The sequence below is a fragment of the Haliotis cracherodii genome, unplaced genomic scaffold (genome assembly GCF_022045235.1).
Source record: "Haliotis cracherodii isolate W230 unplaced genomic scaffold, xgHalCrac1.p SCAF_9, whole genome shotgun sequence".
NCBI lineage: Eukaryota > Metazoa > Mollusca > Gastropoda > Lepetellida > Haliotidae > Haliotis > Haliotis cracherodii.
Genome location: NW_027266343.1, coordinates 4,131,121 through 4,153,688, shown reverse-complemented (window position 1 = coordinate 4,153,688; position 22,568 = coordinate 4,131,121). Strand labels below are relative to the sequence as shown.

Genomic DNA, 22,568 nt, shown 5'->3' with positions numbered 1-22,568 from the left:
TTGGTCAGCCATAAACCCACAAGAAGCACATCCTGACATGACTAAGGGAGGCAACTCTGCACAGTGAATTGCAGCACCTTAGACTATTTGGTCAGCCATGAGCCCACAAGAAGCTCATCCTGGTATCTCTAAGGGATGCAACTGTTCACATATAGCCTGTATATGGCATTCTTAATTCAACTTGACCATGGAAATGTTCACTAGCCACAGCTATCAGGCTAGCAACAATTTTAACGATGCATACACAACCATAAGTCAATGAAATTGAAGCAGTGTTGACCCCTGGCCTAAAACGCATCATAAAATTAATCAGTGTTGCCCTAAGTTTGAACTTTTAAAACTAACAAACGATAACACCAAGAGTGGAGACTTAGCATTCCATGATATAGAGATAGCAGTTTCATTGAACTATATCACCACAAAGTTTACTTCAACTGTTCGACATTAAATCAAAAGCAGAAAATTCCAAATAAGGTCTGGTCAACTACAAAGATTGTACAGGCTACAAGTCTTGCTACACGGGTAAGCGCATTAATTTCATGATTTACAGTATACAACACACAAAATATATAAGGAGCCGGAGTAGTACTCACTAAGATGTGGACTGTTGATTGTGACGCCCGTGCTGACAACCCCGTTGGGCGCGGCAGGTGTCGAGGTGGCCTGGGGGTTGTGATTGGTTATTGACATGTCGTTCATGGTCATTGGCGTCACTGGTTCGAATTCAGGCCCATTATCCTTCACCGGGGTTTGCGGGTTGCCACGCCCACTTTCTACACCTTTGTCTTCCGACCTAGTTATCACTTCTTCATGAGCAATCTTTGCCTTCTTCTTCCCACCCTTGGAAGGGGACTTTTTGGTTGGCGATTTCTTCGGAGGTGATGCCGATTTAGGCACACTTTCAGCAGTTGTCTTTGATTCAATCACAATATCTTTCGTCTTTGGTCCCGCCCTGGGTTCTCTGTCTAATGTTTCTATGTTGGGGGGCGTGGACTCTCGACTTGGCGTCCTTGACGACTTCGACCCCCTTTTGGATGATCGTTTGGGGGAACCTGTGAGGGACGCTTCCCCTTCCTCGTCCCCCTCCTTGCGATGTTTCCCATGCTTCTGGCCTGAAAGAACAAAACAGCAAAATTAACATGGGATGAACTGTGAGGATTTTGTCTGGTAAATCAACATAAAACGTGAATGATTCAATGGGGTTTGTACACCAAGCAGCAGCAAAGCCTTCATAGCATTAAATAGTGGATAAACCATCTGCCTAGAGAACAGAAGGTCGTTGGTGCAATCCCTGGTCGTGTCATACCAAAAGATGTTTGAAGAAGGTACTTGTTGTTACCCTGTCTGGTACTCGACATTCAGTGGATAAAACGAGGACTGGTCAGCTCGGAGACAGTACACTGTGACTGAGTGTGTATCAGTGTTCAATGGCACATGATATCTCAGTGGGCTAGCATGATAAAATCGGCATAAATCTGGACTAGTACAAGCAGCCACACAAACACACACACACACACACACACACACACACACACCTTGCTATTTAAGTGCAATAATCTCAAAGTCAATGTCACTTTCTGCACACAATATTTCATGTTCCATGTTCTGTGGAGAATAGATTCTCCCATGTCAAAATAACCTCTTCTCCATTAGAAGGTAACAATTTAGCCTCAAATAAAATACACTGGAAATACAAACACATTGTAATAAGTTTTGACAGCATGAATATATTCATTACTCAAAGGTCAATAAACTAACCTGGGATATAACTGAAATTAATACAAAAATTCAAAATATGTCAACTTGGAAAGGGAAAAAGCCAAAGTTATCCATCAACTGGATAGAATTGGCTGAAGCCGACAAGTCATATATTACAGCATAAACGATGAGCCCAATTTCTGTCAATCCCCAATCTCTGTTGAATACCGATCAGTCTGGAATCGGCAAACCTGGCGCCAGCAACTGCTCTACTACAGGGCTAAATATGGATTACATGGCCAACTATCAGCATGATCATGGCATTTTAAACTTTTAGATAAACAGAGACTAATAACAATTGATTTTTCCGTGAGCTCGGAAATTTTTAATTTTTTTAAAAAGACACAACAATAAATGCCAATCATTCATCAGTGCAGATCTATTTTCCAAAAGCAATAGTTTCAAAATTCTAAACTGTAGAATAAAACATCTACAACAACATCTTGTTGAGTGAGCGAGTGAGTATAGTTTAACGCCGCTTTTAGCAATATTCCAGCAATATCACAGCTGGGGACACCATAAATGGGCTTCACACATTGTACCAATGTCGGGAATCAAACCCGGGGTCTTCAGCATGACGAGCGAACGCTTTAACCACTAGGCTACCCATCTTGTGGAACTTGCAATACACCAAAACTTGACTGAATAAACGCCAAGATATCTGTAGTTCATGAAAGAATGGTGCTGCTATTAGACAATACACAATACACAATACACAATACACACTTCATTCACCAAGAAGAAAATGAATGTTTTCACATCTAGAAATCCTATTGATAATTTCCTTACAAAGCCAAAGATGAAAACTACAAACCTGATTAAGGCGAAGCTATAAAACTTTGGCTGAAACCATAGCTGATAACTCTTACCAAGAAACACAAAAGACTTGTCCTAAACGATTACTGAACATGCTGAACACAACCTTCTTACCAAGAAACACAAAAGACTTGTCCTAAACGATTACTGAACATGCTGAACACAACCCTCTTACCAAGAAACACCAAAGGCTTGTCGTAAACAATCACTGAACATGCTGAACACAACCCTCTTACCAAGAAACACCAAAGACTTGTCCTAAAGGATCACTGAACATGCTGAACACAACCCTCTTACCAAGAAACAGCAGCAGGATCTTGCCACCATTTCCAAACCCTGAACCCGAAACGAAAACTTCCATCACACTCTTTCTTCTTGTGTCCGCCTCTTATACAGGCTGAGTGCGGCCGATTCGTAACACCAGATCTAAACTCCTTGTTTAACACTTGACAAGTGCCTCACCCTAAAGCTTGCACATTAATGAATTCATCCTAATCCAGTAGGGTAACCCATCTAACAGCTGACTCTTGTGCCATGCACACTGACAAACAGACTGTAGCCTGGATATTTTCAGAAACAAGGACAGAAATAGTTGTTTAAATACTGTGCAGAGATCATCAGCAGACAAAATATCCCCTTGCAGTTGAGGTATTTTGCAACAAAAGTTCCTGTCGTCTGAATTTGTTAACTTTTTCCACAGCAGAAGCCGATTACTTAGCTACTGGTATGATCGCATTGCACTGTTTTGCAGGTTTTTGTGGTCGTCGAATGTCAGCAGCTCGCCGATTGTTTGCAGCCAGGATTAAACATGCTTAAATGAACAGTCGAATGATGACTCTCTCGCAGCAAGTTACACGACTTCATGTTATGACGTCCTAACACGAACATGACATAAGATCAAGAAATTTACACCTTCCCATTGAGATGAAAAACATTCGTTGACCAAAACTGCTTGTTATTTATGTAATAAGTTTCTATCTACAAGATACTACATGGCTACAACTACTTTTCCTACAGCCTAAAGCTAAACCAAATTTATACAGCATTCTATCCATTTCTGGCCCCATTTTAGGACGTGTATTTCATGTCAACAAAACAAAACGGCTGTTTGAACATGGTCAACGCTTCTGTTTACAAAGATGGGGTCTTTAAGGATTCACACGTGGACTTGTAAATATATGTTTTTCATCCCAGCCTGCCCCATACAAACAGTATCTGAATAAGTTGTCATACTAACAGTATGGTCTTAGTCAGCTCTCTTTGAAACGATACCTTTGGGCCAGTTGTGTCTTAATGAGCCTCTCTTCAAGGGATGCTAATGAATATCAATGAAATTTGAATGAGCTAGGCATGAAAATGGCGAATCTTGTGCATATTTAATGCTAACGTGACTTAGAGTCGTTACTCTTCACAGTCGCCATGAGAGGCCACTTTTTATCCAGTGGATCAAACTACCTCCCTCCAATAATGGTCACTGTAACCTTCGAGATCAAAGCAAGATTCCAAATATTTATGATGATTGCTACTAGTGCTTGATTGAATCTGTCCTTTCGGCCAAAAAATCCCGAGAAGACCACATAGTAATCTTTTACAAATCATGGCAACAAAGATTTGACTTGAAGATAATCAAGGAAACTCAGCAGGAATCCAAGGTCAATCTAGGAACCTAAAATTGCTTTGAACATGTATGCAAGGATTTCTAAACAAATCATGTGCCAAACATGTGAAAAATTATCCCAAAAAGCCATACACCACAAGCAACCCAAGCCTGTTCACAGACAGGTAAAACAACTTAAGATTTTCATTTGATGATCATCATCTAAAAACTCTTGCAACTATTTGCTTAAAATAGACGATGCTCACCTTGGCCCGAGCAATCTTGGCACTGTGATTAATGTATGGAACTTACAACAGTCATGGTGTTAGCATTGCCTTGTGAAACCAGGCCAGGTGAGCTAAAAATGAGTTCTGATTGGACAACCCATCATCGAGATTGGTCTGTGGAGGACATTATAGCTTGTTTCATTCAGGAAGTAGGCAAATCATAAACCAACAGCCCAGAGAAACCAAGAACAGCATTCACTGCCTGTATGGTAAATATATGGTATACACGAACGCCCTTAACAAATGTGTCAGAACTTATTCAATTGGAAGTGAATAAATCATATATTTGTTTTATTTGTTGTTTAGCATCACATAATATTCCAGTTATATGTAGACAGCTTTATGTAATCTACAGGTTAAAATAAAAAATGCAGCAAAGAAAGTTTGGGTGATTCTGGCACGATCAGGCTGGTGTTTATTATCATCATTATTATTTAAGTTGGCCTGGAAATAATTGAGTTTGAACAAGACAACCAGTTACTTAGTTTAAATATGAAGTGTAACATCCTGCAGGGTCGACAAGGACTCACAACCAACAAGTTACAGAGCCTGACCATCCATCTATTTAGTGGCCTCTGATGACAAACAGAGGCTGCTGGGGACCCCTTCTAGTCTGGGATCCCTACATTACAGTACTAACATGGACACAGATAGCCCTTCACTGCCACCATTGCCCCTAGTCTGGGATCCCTACTGTACAGTACTAACATGAACACAGATAGCCCTTCACTGTCCCCATTGCCCCTAGTCTGGGATCCCTACTGTACAGTAATAACATGGACACAGATAGCCCTTCACTGCCCCTAGTCTTGACTCCCTACTGTTCAGAACACACATGGACACAGATAGCCCTTCACTGTCCCCATTGCCCCTAGTCTGGGATCCCTACTGTACAGTACTAACATGGACACAGATAGCCCTTCCCTGCCCCCATTGCCCCTAGTCTGGGATCCCTACTGTACAGTACAAACATGGACACAGATAGCCCTTAAACACTGCCCCCATTGCCCCTAGTATCTACAACCACCACTACAATACACCACCTCTAAGAAAGCCAACTCATCTAATCTAACCAAAATAAATATGCCAAGTACATTAACACACTGAGCCTGCACCTCAAGCAGAAACTGCTCACTCATCATTCCTTCCCCAGCCGAGCACTGCCTAACACCTGTTGGACAAGCCACAAATCTTGTGAAGCCTACGACCACTAATTACCAGGTAACTCGGAGTGACAGGGGAGACAGTTAACACTGAGCCGTGATGGGTCAGCTGGTGAGCCGTGATGGGTCAGCTGGCTAACTGACCACCATCCTAGGACATAGCAGACAACTCGAAGCCAGATGGTAAGCTGTGAACAAGGCCATCAAGACTCCAGTACCTTGTCCTAATGTGAGGGCCGAGCCTGGCTTCAGTTAGTTCATGCATCTGAACTGTTGACCGTCATCTCAAACATGGTGATCCATGTCCAGTGGGAGAAAGTTATCTTCTTAAAACTACTCTTGCCTTGTGCCTCAGAAGGTGAAAGTTCTCAAAGTCCAATATCTTAAAACATTCTGTCCAACACACTCACTTCTGAGGCAGTTAATGTCAGAAGATAATTGAATAACCCTCATAACTATGCCGGAAATGAGTTTCCGAAAGTGAAATTGCTGTCCAACCATACACAATCAGAAAATCTACAACCAAACCTCAAAGACAAGAGCAGACCAACAATTTGGACAGTCATCCATTCCTTTATCCCCTAACCCATTCTGATCACCGATTCCTCCACTATATGACTGTCACATCCCTGGTAACTCTTGCAGTGAGCTTCAGAAGGTGAACGTTTCCAGGCACCGAATATCTTAAACATTCCACCCAGCGCACTCGGTCCTGTGAGAGATAATGTCAGTAGCAAATTGAATAACCCTTCAGTCAATGTTCTATTACAGCGTCCTATCTCAGCAAACTTGATTACCTTCATAACCCACGGGAGCTAATTCTTGGCCCTTAACAAACATGACTACTTTGTCACTTACACATCACTTCCTTATCACAAACAATTAAACAACTTAACGGAGGCACAGTTACGAACAAACTCTTAGCCTTTGAATAACTTATTCCCTTAATAACTCATATCCAAGACTTCCAAGAGGAAAAGTTATCAATTCTGTAGCTTCAACAGCAATAGTTCAAGGCCAACATGCACAAAGAGGTCTTAGCTCTATGGACTGAAACGGACTGTAGTGGCTGGGGCGTTAGCCCGGGGGCCTCAGTGGATCCCCGGCTGAGTGATACCAAAACAGGTAAAAGATGGTACTTGTTGTTACCTTGCCTGGCGCTTGTTATTAAGGGAATAAAACAATGACTGCTCAGCTCAGTGTCAGTATACTGTATCTTTGTGGAGTATCCATGTTTAAATGTGGCATGGTATCTCAGTGGGCTACAAGCACAAGCAGACACACACATATACATACATGCATGTCGCAAGATAAGTGAAATAATCTTGAACATCACATCAAACCATATTTCACCTCTCCTCACCTCTCCTCTCAGCTCTATGGCAAAGACGAGATACCACCAATTAAACATAACTAGTCGACATGTCAGATCCAGCTGGATTTTTAAAGAAAATAAGTAGTCCAGGTAAATTTTCACAAGTTTCTGGACTAGCTCATTGATTATTTGTCATCATACTCCAATTGCACAAGATGTTGCTCATAATATCAACCACTGGTTTTCTGACCCAGACTCAATTACTCAAATATCTTGGGCATTGCCACTTACATTAAACAACAGTTGCTCTATTCCCTCACTCATGCATAAACCTGGCTTACAATAGCCATAGCCACTCATAGTGCTAAGGTCACTTTGTGCACATGGGCCCTGAACTAACAGCAACTTAGCATGAAGACAGGCTGGAATTATCCAAATCACAAATGCATATAATTGAGTTAGTTCATTAGAGGTTATTCACAGAAGCAACCACTTGAAATAGTTTCGGAGCAGTTGCATAACAAAACAGCCATGTTTGTCTTGACCTTGGATGAAAGCTAACTTCTGGCAAACAAACTGAAGTTGCTAGACGTGCTCTTGATCTAACTGTAATTGCTTTGAAACCACTAGCAATAAAATCTTCAAAGAGTCAGAACAAATGCATCTTGTTTCAAAATCCAAACAACATGTTTCCGCTCATAAAAATCCCATGAGGCAATTCTCTTTGGCTTTGTTCGAATAAGAAAATTGGATTTCATCTGTTGTCATAACACCAGCATCTTTGATGCGGATTGCCTAATGACTGATTAGATCTATCTGTGATAACACCAGCATCCTTGATGCTGATAGCCTAATGACTGATTAAATCTATCTCTGTTAACACTGTGAAGAACAATTTACCCTGCGGGATTGAAAACACAAAAAGAGAATCTGTTAGGAACTGAACTGAAATCATAACATAGTAAGGATCATATCATATCTAACAGATTGATTCTCAGTCTAGAAGTTGGTGAGCGAATAAGAAAACATACAACTTTCTGGTTGATTGCATATAGCGATGTTTCGATGTAGAAACGGCTTGATATTAGTATGAATCTACATCGAAACATCCCTTATGCAAGAAACCAATTGTTGTTATCCATAAAGTTGAATGTTTTTGTTGTATTTCAACTTATGGTAACCGATTCATAAAGTAACTTAACTCGTAGGCAAACTGGATTGTGTTTAATACACACACAAAAATCAACAGTTTTGGACTTTGTATTGTTATACAATGTGCATAACTAACACAATCCTAATTATGTATGTGATTCTTTTTCAAAAGTAGACCAGAAGACTAGAACAAACTAGTCACTAGAAACAGCTAGACCGACATACAGAAATAATCAAAATAATGACAGTGACAGGCATAAAATACTCATATCCTGTAAGTATGACAGTTGTCCAGTTGAGTGCAAGGAATAAGCCCTCCGGAAACAAGCACTACCGCCATTTTTAGTCAAAGTCAAAGTTGTTGCCATGGAAACTCGAAAAATAAAAAAAAATTAAATCCCAAACTATCAAAAGGCACCAGTTCTACACTCGACCTATGTACGTGCCAAGTTTTGTTAAGATATCTCTCATGGTTTTTTAGTTCTGCTCTGGAAATGAAACGTGACAGACGGACGGAAGGATGGACAGATGGACGGACAGCACCCACTCCTATGTCCCCCTTCCACTTCGTGGTGTGGAATCATAACAAGTCTTTTATCAATCAATTCCATTATCAAACTGTTTTTACATTGTTGCTTGTTTTCAAATTGTAGCAAAATCGAAGAATAGGGAACTGGTAATGAATTTCAAACCTCGAATGTTACACGTCATAAAGGACTACCGTCTTTGGGTTTTATATTGCCCTTAGCACAAACTAGTAGTCTCTGGCTAGCAGACCAGCATGAATTTCGAAGACTGGGGACACCAAACTGTAGAATGAAAACGCTGCTGGGCCACCCAGGCTCCATTCCCAAAGGAGTCTAAGAAACTATGTCAAAACAATGAAACGCTTGTCTTTAGTTTTTAACGATAAAAGATATAAATATATATGCTGTGAAGGATACTCCTTTCAAAGTAGACATATCTCGAACCTGCTTAAGACCTCTCTCTCCCATTTGTGTCTTTTGAAACTTCCAAAAATAAATAAGGTTAAACAAAACACTTAGAACTGTTTAAAACCTGGAGCCTTACATTCTTGGAATGTTTCAAAGCTCTTGAAACTCGGACGTTTGTTTCTTTCTGATTTGGCCAATCCTGCCCCATGAGAATCAAGGCTTTTGTCAGACAAATGAACAGTACCTTCGGGATTAGATTGGATCAGATCAAACATGCTTTAAACATTATCATTATCGTCAATTCTGTTTTAATTCTTATATGTAGCAATCGAAACAAACAGAAAGGGTTTCTGTTTCATAACATCTACTAGGTCTCTTTTAGTGATGATATCTGCGGCTCCACAGCGAGCCGAACTGAGCTTCTGATTTGCTCAAAATCCATCCACAATATCCTGAAGCCAATACAGTACATTACAGGATATGTTTTATCGGATACACAGGGGATATTAAGACGTCAGAAAAGAACTATATTCTCTTGGCACAATATGGATTTTCATATGTTTTCCATCAGAGCGTTCAGTGGAGATGATATAATATGGTTGGAGACTGAACAGCAATTGTGTCTGGAATTGTGCACCATGGTCACAGTATAAATACATTACGCATCAAGATATATTGTCCGTGATATTTATTTCTGTTACAGTTATACCATTTGGATATAACAAAGAATCACAGCTGGTTTTCAAGAAAAAGCAATATATGATGAATTTGAATAATGGACTTAAATAATGAAATGAAATGTTAGCAGATCACCTGCTAAGTAGCTAATTAGAACAGCTGACAAATTAAATCCCAATGACACATGTTGAGAGAGTGAGTTAGAACGGTTTTAAGCCACTTATTAGCAATATTCCAGCAATATCACAGCGGGGGGGGGGTGGGGGTGAGTGAGTGAGTATGGTTTTACGCCGCTTTTAGCAATATTCCAGCAATATCACCGCGGGGGACACAAGAAATGGGCTTCACACATTGTGCCCATGTCGGGAATCAAACCCGGGTCTACGGCAAACGTTTTAACCACTGGGCTACCCTCCCGACCCAATACAAGTTGAAGTGAAGCTAAATCTTTTACTCTTTAACATTTGGGTTATTGCAAGGACCTATTTACTTTCAAATTTCAACACTTACTAGACAATGTACAAATATACTCATTCTAAAACATAAATCGGCACCAGAAATCTGATTAATAATCACGTTCATTGTAAGTGTTTGTAACTGTACAACACCTAACTAAAAACCCAAGGACAGAATATCACAAGCTTTCACAATCACCCAATGCTGGTGTGTAGTTAGTTTTCCAGTAAGATGGAGGCCAGAGGATGAAAATTAGAAATAGATGTCACAGTTAATGAATCATACTTGGCGGTAATCAACACCATACTTCACACACCATGGGATCCATATCCCAGGTGTTAATGTGATAACCTTGGCTCGAATGTTCCAGTAACACAAGCAAACAATTGCCTGTTGATCTTGTGTTGCAAGTAATTAATGGCAGTATGTCAAGGGAGGTAACTCCTGCCTCCACCTGACGACCCGTGACTCAACAACAGGTCCAGTTTCACCCCAGTAACTGTATAGCCTAAACACAAAGATTTGTTGAGAAAGAAACATAATCTAGCCGATCATGTGATCATTTGCAATGACAACCTGCTACCTGAACATAAACTGTTTTCATTTTTTTGTCAAGTGCAGGAATACTTTATGTTTCATAATGATCAACATCAACACCAATGGAGCATGATGACAGTAGGGCTAGGACAGGGACAAATTTACTACCCAGGTACCCGGCCCCCATCTTACCCGGCCCTATCCGGGTACCGGCTGTAGGTCTCAAGAGTTGGGTACAAAATGTTCAATTGGGAATTGTTTTACCAGAGCCCTGGCAAAAAATATTTAGATACACATATAAACTCTCTGGTCATGCCTACCCTTGAGTTGACAGAATCTTTATCTTTACTCAAACAAATCAAAGTCATTAGGAATGCATGCACAGTCAGAGAGAAATGTGAACATAGCGACTTGCAGTCAGCCATCAAGTTCTGTTGTTATTGTTATTTAACAATATATAACGTGAGTAACCACGGGTCCAGGAAGTCCTGTGGGTACCCAGGTCCTACTCAGTACCCAACCGACCTAAATACCCGATACCCGATACCCTTATTCATTCTAATATGATAAAAAATTAAACTGATTTTGCAAAAGGATAAAACAAAAAACATCAACTTCATTATCAACATAACCCAGACAAAACACTATCATAAAAAAGAACCAAAAAAATGTTATCAGCACAACTGATTATCAAGTAAACTACATAAAATACATTGATTGCTGATATCCACCCCAATGGTATTGCCAGAATATTGTCAAAGATGCAGTGAAAACAGTTATTGCGTGAGGAAATGAGATCCACACCATAATCATCACTACATATTGACCTGGACCAGACAAACCAGTGATTGATAGTGCGAGCATCTTTCTAAAGCAATAATAAGATGGTAATATGATTTTCTCACCACCTTTTTCCTTATATGATGAAATATGTCTTAGCCATACACCAAATGCCCACCAAACATTCATAATTCACATAAATCACATGTTGACATTTCACGTACATACCTGATTTAAACTGTTTGTTTAAAATAAACAATCAAACTAAAATGCTTGCCTCATGTTTAATTTGGATGACAATCTCATAATTTAAGTGTTGACATGCAATCTGTTACGTCAAATCTGAAAGATGGTCTCTCACATCCAGGTACTTCCACAATATTCAGCATCCATTTTTGCCATCTAATACCCTGTTTGACCAGGATTGACAGGCAATTCACACTTTAAAATAATCCAATGACAGACTGATATACAATAACACATGCGATAACATAAATATTCAACATGAACATTTTAAAGTAGAAAAAAGGATAAGGATTGACTTAACTGCGTTTCAGCACAGCTAAACCGAACAACAAATAAACTGTACATGAATACCACATTTGTAAGATCAACCAGTTACAATTTTCAGATATCAATCTAACCCCCACTGCTTCCATGATAAAACATTTCCACTGTAACAACATCAAGCAAAGCTTGTGTATCGTTGATTTCCTTTCATCTTCTTTGTAGACTGTTATCATGCAATAATCAAGCATCATTACGACTTGTATTAGACCAGGATCAATGCAAAACTCTCCCCACATAAGCCTGTCTCTCCTCAACGCTTCAATTTATGTACACTACTCTGTATACCACTTAAGTTTTTTTGCTGACATTGTAAATAGATGTCTATTACAGACCGCAATCAACGTCACCATTCATGTCAAAAAGCCATGTCTATTTCCCTACCTCATTATAACACAAAAGGGAGTATACATCAGAAATTAATGGAACATTTACTCACAAAACCGATATTCCTTCATAAATATTACACACATTTGTTGATGGAAATATGAGATTGATTCTAAAAAAAATTCACTTTTTGTAAATATGTTAAAAGGAGGCATTATTTACAAACAGTTATATATGATATAGGTATGTAAATAAAGTTTCTTAACAAGGCAATAGACGTGACAAGCTGTCACTCAACGTAGCAGGACTATCAGGGTCTCCCCATTAAACAAAGCCTTGGATATCTTGTAATGACTTATTGACATGGCTTGTCACCTTCCACCACACTTGAAGACAAGCCTGGTTTTATTACTTGGGGATCCTGTGTTGCACTGGCTTCAGGGTCTGAAGCAAGTTCAAGGTGTTAAAATTTGTTTACAGTGTTGAGAATCAAACCTGGTCAAGTGTTTGATGGGCTAACACAGAAACCACTGGCCCACCCCACCACCTCCTTCAGTTTGTTTGTTTGTTTGTTTGTTGTTAAACTCAGCAGCAGCTATATGATGGCGGTTTGTAAATAATCAAGTCTGGACCAGACAATCCAGTGATTGACATCATGAGCATCGATCCACTCATGAGCCTGACCCGATCCCGTTTGTTGCCTCGGATCTTCACAGGTCCTACCTCCTTCAATGTGAATCAGTCACACAATGAACGATCTTCATATTTTCTATTTTAGTACACAAACAAACATGGTCAAGTATGTGACGAGTGAGTTATGTTTTACGCCACACTGAATAGTATTTCAGTAATATCAGATCTTACATGTTTACCATTTTGTTGAATGTGTCCTGATACCGAAACCAAGCTTCATGTTTTGTACAAAAGTGTGGACTCAAACCTGGTCAAGTTAGTAACAATATGCAAAAACCACTGGGCCACCACACAGTCCCCTTAACCTCAAAAAGCAAGATTAGTTTCCTACCCTCTCGGTAGTCTTGATGTCATGATGGCTGTGATGAGAAACCCTGAAGAGATTCACTTCCCACACATGTGACAAAACCAGCTGGTCAGTAAGTACTGAACAACATGCAATGCCCGCAGGTATCTTCCATGACATTTTCAAACCACACAGCCCTGAAAAGCCTTCTTAATGAAGACGGATGCTACTATACTTCTTAGGTTTTCTTTCATATCTTTTCACCATAGAATGTCAACCTGTGGAAAAAATAATCTCATTCACAGACACACGATCATGCAGTAACCAGGAGCAACACCAACGTTTCATCATTCTTCAGAAGCCATTTCACAGAACACAGCCTGTCACAAGACCATCAACTTTGTCGCCACAAATGCCATCCTCACTGATATTAACACCAACCGAGAATAACATAATAAATCTACTTCTTTCAACATGTCCGTCTGCATCTAAAACTGGAACATCGACAACACTCCCATAAAAAAACAACACTCCCATCAAAGTCTCTCTGTAATGAGAATATTTTGTAACCAAAATAACATGCCTATTGTTAGAACAGGTAGCTGAGATCCTATATTGACTGTCCCTAAGTGCCTGAACCATATTATTTTCTCTTCCTCCCAGCCCTTACTGCAATACTACAGCCCTAAATGAAGCAAGTCTAGATTTCTGAATCGCTCATCTCATTGGGACTTCTTTTTAATTTAAATGGAGTTGTTTGTTTCTGTAAAAACTATATATTTTCAGAGACTAAGTGCTAGTCTAGGCATTCAGCAGAAGGGAACTGCTGTCTGCATTCTGTAGTCCCAGAAACAAAGTTATCTTATTTAAAAAATTATATCTACAAAATAAAATAATAAAATCCAAATGGAGCCCTGGTGAGAGCAGTCCTTAAGTTCAGACCAATCTAGACTTGCCAAATCATGCTAGACTCCTTTTTTAATTTTTTTCTCTAGGGTCTGGGAGACAGGATAGCTGTGTTCATAACCCTTTTCATTGCAGGCCTGGACAATATGACATAATAATCACTGGACACCGCCATCTGGTGGTCAAGGCAGGCTGGCTAACAATGGCGGCATTGTAGCTTGTCTGTGTAAGTGACAGTGGCATTATACAGCCCTAATGACTTTAACACCAGGTTACATGAGCTGATTACAACATAATCCCAGAATCTGCTACACATAATGCCTCGCAGGAATTCCTCCAGATAAGATAAGATGAGATTTGGCCTTCTGGTATGTTTTGATGTCTAGTGATAATTTTCATTCTAAATCATTCCGTGTTTTACCATCTTCCAGGGGAGGTAAGATGGGGTTTAACATCTCGTTAAAGATTATTTTTAAGTAGCAATGGGTTTGCATGTGGGTGGCTGCTTGTACTCGTCCAAGCTGATGCCAGATTTAGTGCTAGCCCACTGAGATACCATGCCATAGTTTAACATGGATATCCCACTCAGACACAGTATACCGACTCTGAGCCTACCAGTCCTTGATTTATTCCTTTAATGCCGAGTGCCAGACAGGGTAACAACAAGTACCATCTTTAAACATCTTTTTGTATGATGCATCCAGGGACAAAAAAACCTGACTTTCCGCTCTCGAGGCAGACGCTCTACCACTAGACCATGGAGACAGTCAGATTATGATATATTATGATAATTTAAATTCAATAACATTTAAATGATTGCAATACATACTGATGTATGGAAAACCTCACAGGTTCATCCTAGGGATGAAGAAATGACAATTTTAGTGAGACAAGTAGTTTTTATACTTATTTTACATATTTTGTAAAAATAAATACTAAGCAAAATCGGTTCCACCAGTTTGAATTGCCAGATATAGCAAAGGACAAGTGGAAATCAATTTGTAGTTAATACATGCACCCATATATAATTATTTACTGCATAAAAAGAAGTATAGGGAGATCTCGAGTTTCAAATCTGTATAGAGCTTAGAGCCATAAGGGCCAATGTCATGTGGAGACTGTTTTGAGAAAAGTGATGACAACACATAATATTGTGTATGTTAATGAACTTTTTTTTAACCGATGAATTCCTAGACATAAACACATTCTGACAGCAGAGATATAAAAGTTGTCATAAAAAAACATTCAAAAAAGGTAATAAACTTTACGTTTTTAATTTGTGTACGGGTGGAAAGGGCCAATGTCTATTCTGGCCCTTTTTGACCTGCAGGGATTTGCATGGGATTTAACATGTGAGATTGATAAACTACGACTTAAAATACAAACACATACTATTGAAGTACTTTTAAATGATTTAAACTAATGTTGCCAACTTTGTTGAAATAGTTTGAAATATAATAATAAGGTGTCCAAACTTTCAAAACCTCTCTCAGACAACCAGTCTCAACCACACACGGAAATGAGAGCTAAAAGGGCAAAAATCTAGCAAAGTGACTTTGGCCCTTTTGGAACTTGACCTTGGCCCTTTTATAGAATTATAAGTAGCTATATATCAAAAACGCATCAATGAAAACATACAATATTTTTTCTACAGGTAGATAAGAACTAATAGATGTTATTTATGCAATAATAATTAAGCAAAATGGGCCAAAGTGCATTTTGGCCTCTTTTAACTCTAAGCTCATTTTGACTTACGGACATCATGTAATCATAAAATTACACTGAATAATATTCTCCAAATGGCGAGCTCAAGTCAGTAATTTCTTTTGATGTCATGCTTTTGATGTCTTAACCATTAATTAGAACCATTAAGATTACTGCTGAAGTCAACAACCCCTAATAGCCTTGTCTATGTACTATTCCCCTCACAACCCATTACACCTCATTACAGATAGAGACAGGCCTGAGATGTGACCATGCATACAGGCGCATTCTCCGAGTCAACACACAGGGTGTGACGTTCCTCTCACTGACTCAACAGAGTTGGGGTCAAAACAACACAGCTGTGTACAGGACACCAGCAGGGGGGTCATTATATATTCATAAAATAATTCCCCCCTCCCTGGTGATAAGCAGTAATAAGGAGAAGAGCTAGGTAGAGGTTTAAATTGACACTTATCCCACACTTGGGTTGAATTCCCTAAGGATACAATCTTGTCGATTATGTCTTAGTTACAGTTGGAAGCACCCATCAATTCACTAAGAGATAATACTGAATCTGTTTCGTCAAAATGGATTCAGATAGAATCTGCACACAATCTTGATACAGTCTATTTTTGACAGATTTATCTGTCCACATATTATTCCTCATGTAATATTATATCACTGAACAGTCTGTTTCAAAGACGCCTGGGGTGGTAGTGGTAGAGGTTAAGTGTTCGCTCATGACACACCAAAGGCTGGGTTTGATTCCCACATGGGTACAAAGTGTGAAGCCCATTTCTGGTATCGCCACCATGATATTGCTGAAATATTACCTAAAGGCCCCAAACTGAACTTACTTTCCAGACAGTTAGACACTCAAAGATGGGAGCCCCAAATTTAGGGATGTGGAAGAGAGGAAGAGCCTGCTTCTACTGTAGCCCTGTTGTGCAACTGCATTCTCCCTTATGTAGACACATGCTTGTGATGGTGTAGGTGTTTGTAATATATCCTGTCTCTACTGAACACAGAATGTGCTTATTGATTAATACCACTGTCCATTTCTATAAACCTATCTGGTTCTAGCATTGTGTAGCCTGCCAGGTGTTATGACAGGTGGGCCAGGCTCGTGTCAGTTTGTTGGCATTACATAGAACAGTGGAACATGCCACCGCTACGTACATCCCTTCACAGCCAGGAACATCCCCTGCCACATTGTGAATCACCACATCCAGATTTGTAAGTGACACACAGATCCTACAGGCCATCACGAATGCCTTTACATGGATCCTACAGACAATCACTTATACCTGTACACAGATCCTACAGGCCATCACGAATGCCTTTACACGGATCCTACAGACAATCACTTATACCTGTACACGGAACCTACAGACATCATCTATGCTTGTACACGGATCCTACAGACATTAATTATCCTGTACATGGATACTACAGGCCATCATCTATGTCTGTACATGGATACTACAGGCCATCACCTATGTCTGTACATGGATCCTACAGGACATCACCTATGTCTGTACATGGATCCTACAGGCCATCACCTATGTCTGTACATGGATACTACAGGCCATCACCTATGTCTGTACATGGATACTACAGGCCATCACCTATGTCTGTACATGGATCCTACAGGCCATCACCTATGTCTGTACATGGATCCTACAGGCAATCACCTATGTCTGTACATGGATCCTACAGGCCATCACCTATGTCTGTACATGGATCCTACAGGCCATCACCTATGTCTGTACATGGATCCCACAGGCCATCACCTATGTCTGTACATGGATCCCACAGGCCATCACCTATGTCTGTACATGGATCCTACAGGCCATCACCTATGTCTGTACATGGATCCTACAGGACATCACCTATGTCTGTACATGGATACTACAGACCATCACCTATGTCTGTACATGGATACTACAGACCATCACCTATGTCTGTACATGGATCCTACAGGACATCACCTATGTCTGTACATGGATCCTACAGGCCATCACCTATGTCTGTACATGGATCCTACAGGCCATCACCTATGTCTGTACATGGATCCTACAGGCCATCACCTATGTCTGTACATGGATCCTACAGGCCATCACCTATGTCTGTACATGGATCCCACAGGCCATCACCTATGTCCGTATATGGATCCCACAGGCCATCACCTATGTCTGTACATGGATCCTACAGGCCATCACCTATGTCTGTACATGGATCCTACAGGCCATCAGCTATGTCTGTACATGGCTACTACAGGCCATCACCTATGTCTGTACATGGATACTACAGACCATCACCTATGTCTGTACATGGGTCCTACAGATATCACTTATCCTGTACATGGATCCTACAGGCCATCACCTATGTCTGTACATGGATACTACAGGCCATCACCTATGTCTGTACATGGATCCTACAGGCCATCACCTATGTCTGTACATGGATACTACAGGCCATCACCTATGTCTGTACATGGATACTACAGGCCATCACCTATGTCTGTACATGGATCCTACAGGCCATCACCTATGTCTGTACATGGATCCTACAGGCCATCATCTATGTCTGTACATGGATCCTACAGATATCACTTATCCTGTACATGGATACTACAGGCCATCACCTATGTCTGTACATGGATCCTACAGGCCATCACCTATGTCTGTACATGGTCCTACAGGCTATCACGTCTATATGTGGACCCTACAGGCCATCACCTATGTCTGTAAATGGATCCTACAGACCATTCAACCACTGTGGCATTATGATGAATCATCCGCAGCATTCCGTTTGGTCAAGGCTGCTACAACAGCTGTCACTGCTCCACACTGACATGGGACCAAGAGATCACATTAGTCTTTACGGCAGTGAGTCATATGGCAGAGGATGGAAACCTAGGAGTATTGCCCATGCTGATTGTATCATCATCATCATCACCATCATCGCCATCATCACCATCATCATCATCATCATCATCGTCATTATTGTCATGATGAATGCTGATGCTAGCTGATGACGATGTGTCTGTATGCAAATTGAAATCAGTACATGAATAGGTGGACAATGGGTTTCACACATTTGTACCCGAGCCCAGACTCCAACTCATTGAACCGATTGCCCAGAAGTCCCTGTCAAGGGAAGGAACTCAGCACAGTGACTCGTAGTGTGTTAGATCACTGTGTCAGTTAACACTGTCACAATTCATTACCGTGTCCGTCCATCAAGGATTTTCACTTGAAAATAGGACACATGATGCGCCTACCCATTGATCAATTCATCTCAATTCTGTATCGATTTTTGGCTTAGCAGAATGCATTACCTATCACGAGACAAAATGCTAAATCTGATTGCGTAATACCATAAAAAAGACTAAACTAACCAGTTCTGCAAGTTAAACACAAACTGGTTAATAGAAACAACTTCTTGTTAGCCTGACCCCATGGAAAATGGAAACTTTCATGAAATTAAGTAAAGCAATACCATCTCTCATTAATACGAATCACAACTCAATGATATCAGTTACCCCTAACTCACTATTTTGATATACCGTATTTGTCATAATATGCGTTCTGGTCACTTAGAAAATTGATAAAAGGGGTGCTTATTAAAACAAGTTCAATTTATTGTCGGAGATTGAGGAAAATTAAACAAAACTTAGTTCAAACACCATTCACTACATGATTTCAATAATTATTACCAGGCAATCACATTCCTCTTCTACAGTGCTGTAGAAGTAGGTCAGGCGGCGCTTAATATGGTGAATATGGTAAGTATTATTCCAGAAAAACACTTTCACATATATTGCCCAATGGCTGACACAGCTGTGATGTTACTATGATCGACAAACATAGCCCTGTGTGCAAATCAGACTGCCACTTATCAAGGTACATACACATTCAAAAGAGATCAATTTCCTAATGGCGTGGTCACCAGGCCTTCATCTCCTGTGTCAGTACTAGCAATTTGCTCGTAACTCCCAGTCACCATTGCTCGTAACTCAGCTTCCCCTGCCTGATGCTAACCAGCTCAATGGAATCGTGACCATATCCGAGACCTCTCATCTGAGGCCTCTCCAGGGAGGTATTACTATCATGTGACCCAGTTCCAACATGAATGATGATGGAGGAATGGCCAAGCTAATCTATGTATGATCCAGAGCTGTCATAAACAGCCCTGGTGATCATGGCTATTACAGTAAGGTCTGTGGGCACCACTATCCAGTATGTCTGAGACAGAATTATCACTATCCAGCAAGATAGAGTTACCAATCACTATCCAGTATACAGTAGTCTAAGACAGATTTGTACATTACTATCCAGTAGTCTCAGTCAGACCTATCCATCACTATCCAGTAGCCAAGGACAGACCTATCCATCACTATCCAGTAGCCAAATACAGACCTATATATCACTATCCAGTAGCTAAAGACAACTTATCCATCACTATCCAGTAGCTAAAGACAACCTATCGATCACTATCGAGTAGCCTAAGACAGACATATATATTACTATCCAGTAGCCAAAGACGGATCCATCATCACTATCCAGTAGCCTAAGACAGACCTATCCATCACTATCTAGTAGCCAAGGACAGACCTATCCATCACTATCCAGGAGCCAAGGACAGACCTATCCATCACTATCCAGTAGCCAAAGACAACCTATCAATCACTATCCAGTAGCCTAAGACAGACATATATATCACTATACAGTAGCCAAAGACGGATCCATCATCACTATCCAGTAGCCTAAGACAGACCTATCCATCACTATCCAGTAATCTAAGACAGACCTATCCATCACTATCCAGTAGTCTAAGACAGACACATCCATCAATATCTAGTAGTCTAAGACAGACCTATCCATCACTACCTAGTAGTCTAAGACAGACCTATCCATCACTATCCAGTAATCTAAGACAGATCTATCATCACTATCCAGTAGCCTAAGACAGACCCATCCATCACTATCTAGTAGTCTAAGACGGATCTATCATCACTATCAAGTATGTCAAAAACAGACCTATCCATCACTATCCACCATAAAGTAGTCTAAGACAGGGTTGTCCATCAGTCATACACAGAACTATCTATTACATACATGAGCCTGCTCCATAACGATCTATCTCCCAGTGGAGTAATCACGAATTACAACCAGAGCTGTACAATTAGCTCTCCATTCACAGTTTACAGGAACCAGTTCCTCCACTGACAGCACTACCAACACACGCACACATTCTGCAGCCAAGGTTAAGCGAGTGGCTATCAGACTCAGTGTAATTTGTTGATGGGATGGCTGGGTGCCAAGATGGCCTGGAGAAAGGGGGGAACATGAGAGGGCAAGGGGGCCAGGTCCATGGAGATCTCACGGCTGATCAGGGAGCCTCAGCTGCCTTCACTCCCAGCATCGATGCTTTCTCAGAACCCTGTACACACATTGTGTAATGGGGGACAATCAGCATGCTTCTCCACGGCCTGAGCAGATCGGAAGGTTTCTGCCACTGTGGTGCCGGGATATTGGATGGGGTAACATGGGTTCTGGAAGCGTTCCCTACAGATTCGGTCACGTTGTTGAACATAACCTAGATTAACAAATTGTAAAACATTTGTATTTCTGATCAATGAACAAATTTACGTTTTGTTTCAGGGGCCAACTGAGTCAGTGAGTTGTATCCAATTTGTCCATCTCTCATTTCAGAATTGTGGTTCATGAAATTAAATTGATTTTTGGTTGGGAACGGCTAGTCCTTCTTACTTACAAGCCTCAGCTAGAGGTCAAATAGCTTCAATTCTGCATGTCAAGTATTCTGTATTCTGCACAAGTGTTACCCAAAATAGTTTTTAAAATTACAGCTATTGTTTTTCACAAAATTGTCTGAAGCACGTCCTTCCTTCATCTAAACTATTAACAAGATCACCCATTTAGACTCAAAATATTTGCAATTCTCCGGATCCACAACATGGACTTCAATAATAAACATGTACCCACTTCCTGGCCACCCACCCACATGGAGGATTCAGAGCTCCGCAAGCCTCCCTGCTCCTGGAGTGTGTTTCTATGTAACAGGAACGTACATTATCTCACATGAGGTTGGTTTGTTATTTAACGCCGCACTCAGCAATATTCCAGCTATATGACGGCGGTCTGTAAAATAATCGAGTCTGGACCAGACAATCCAGTGATTAATATCATGAGCATCAATCCACGCAATTGGGATCGGTGACATGTATCAACCAAGTCAGAGAGCCTGACCACCCGATCCCATTAGTTGCCTTTTACGACAATCATAATCACCTTTTACGGCAAGCATGGGTTGCTGAAGACCTATTCTACCCTGGCATCTTCACGCAACACTTTCGTTATATCACATGAGGAGACATGCCAGCATCATCCATGAAGCCTCAAGTCACTTGAATGTTAAACTGTATCTTCAAGTAGTGCTGACCATCTAATCTGTGTCAATCATTCTTGTTTTAATTTCCACATCAATATTTTTATGAAGTTGATTTATTTTTGGATTTTTTTGTATCTAAAACTTACTTCAATATTTTTTACATAGGGTGTTTATATAAAGTATGCATTCCATTT

The 22,568-nt window shown here is 40.4% G+C and overlaps 1 protein-coding gene across 6 annotated transcripts in view; it reads right to left on the bottom strand.

Annotated features, from left to right (window-relative positions):
- Positions 1-22,568, bottom strand: part of LOC139453284 (dematin-like) — a 127,135-nt gene that overhangs the window by 48,436 nt on the left and 56,131 nt on the right. For all 6 annotated transcript variants that reach the window (XR_011652414.1, XM_071234921.1, XM_071234923.1 and 3 more), the window contains exon 2: positions 594-1,112. Coding sequence is in view for 5 of the 6 variants with exons in the window: in XM_071234921.1 (XP_071091022.1) it covers positions 594-1,112 (519 nt within the window). In the remaining variant the exon portion in view is untranslated. The remainder of the gene's footprint in view (positions 1-593; positions 1,113-22,568) is intronic.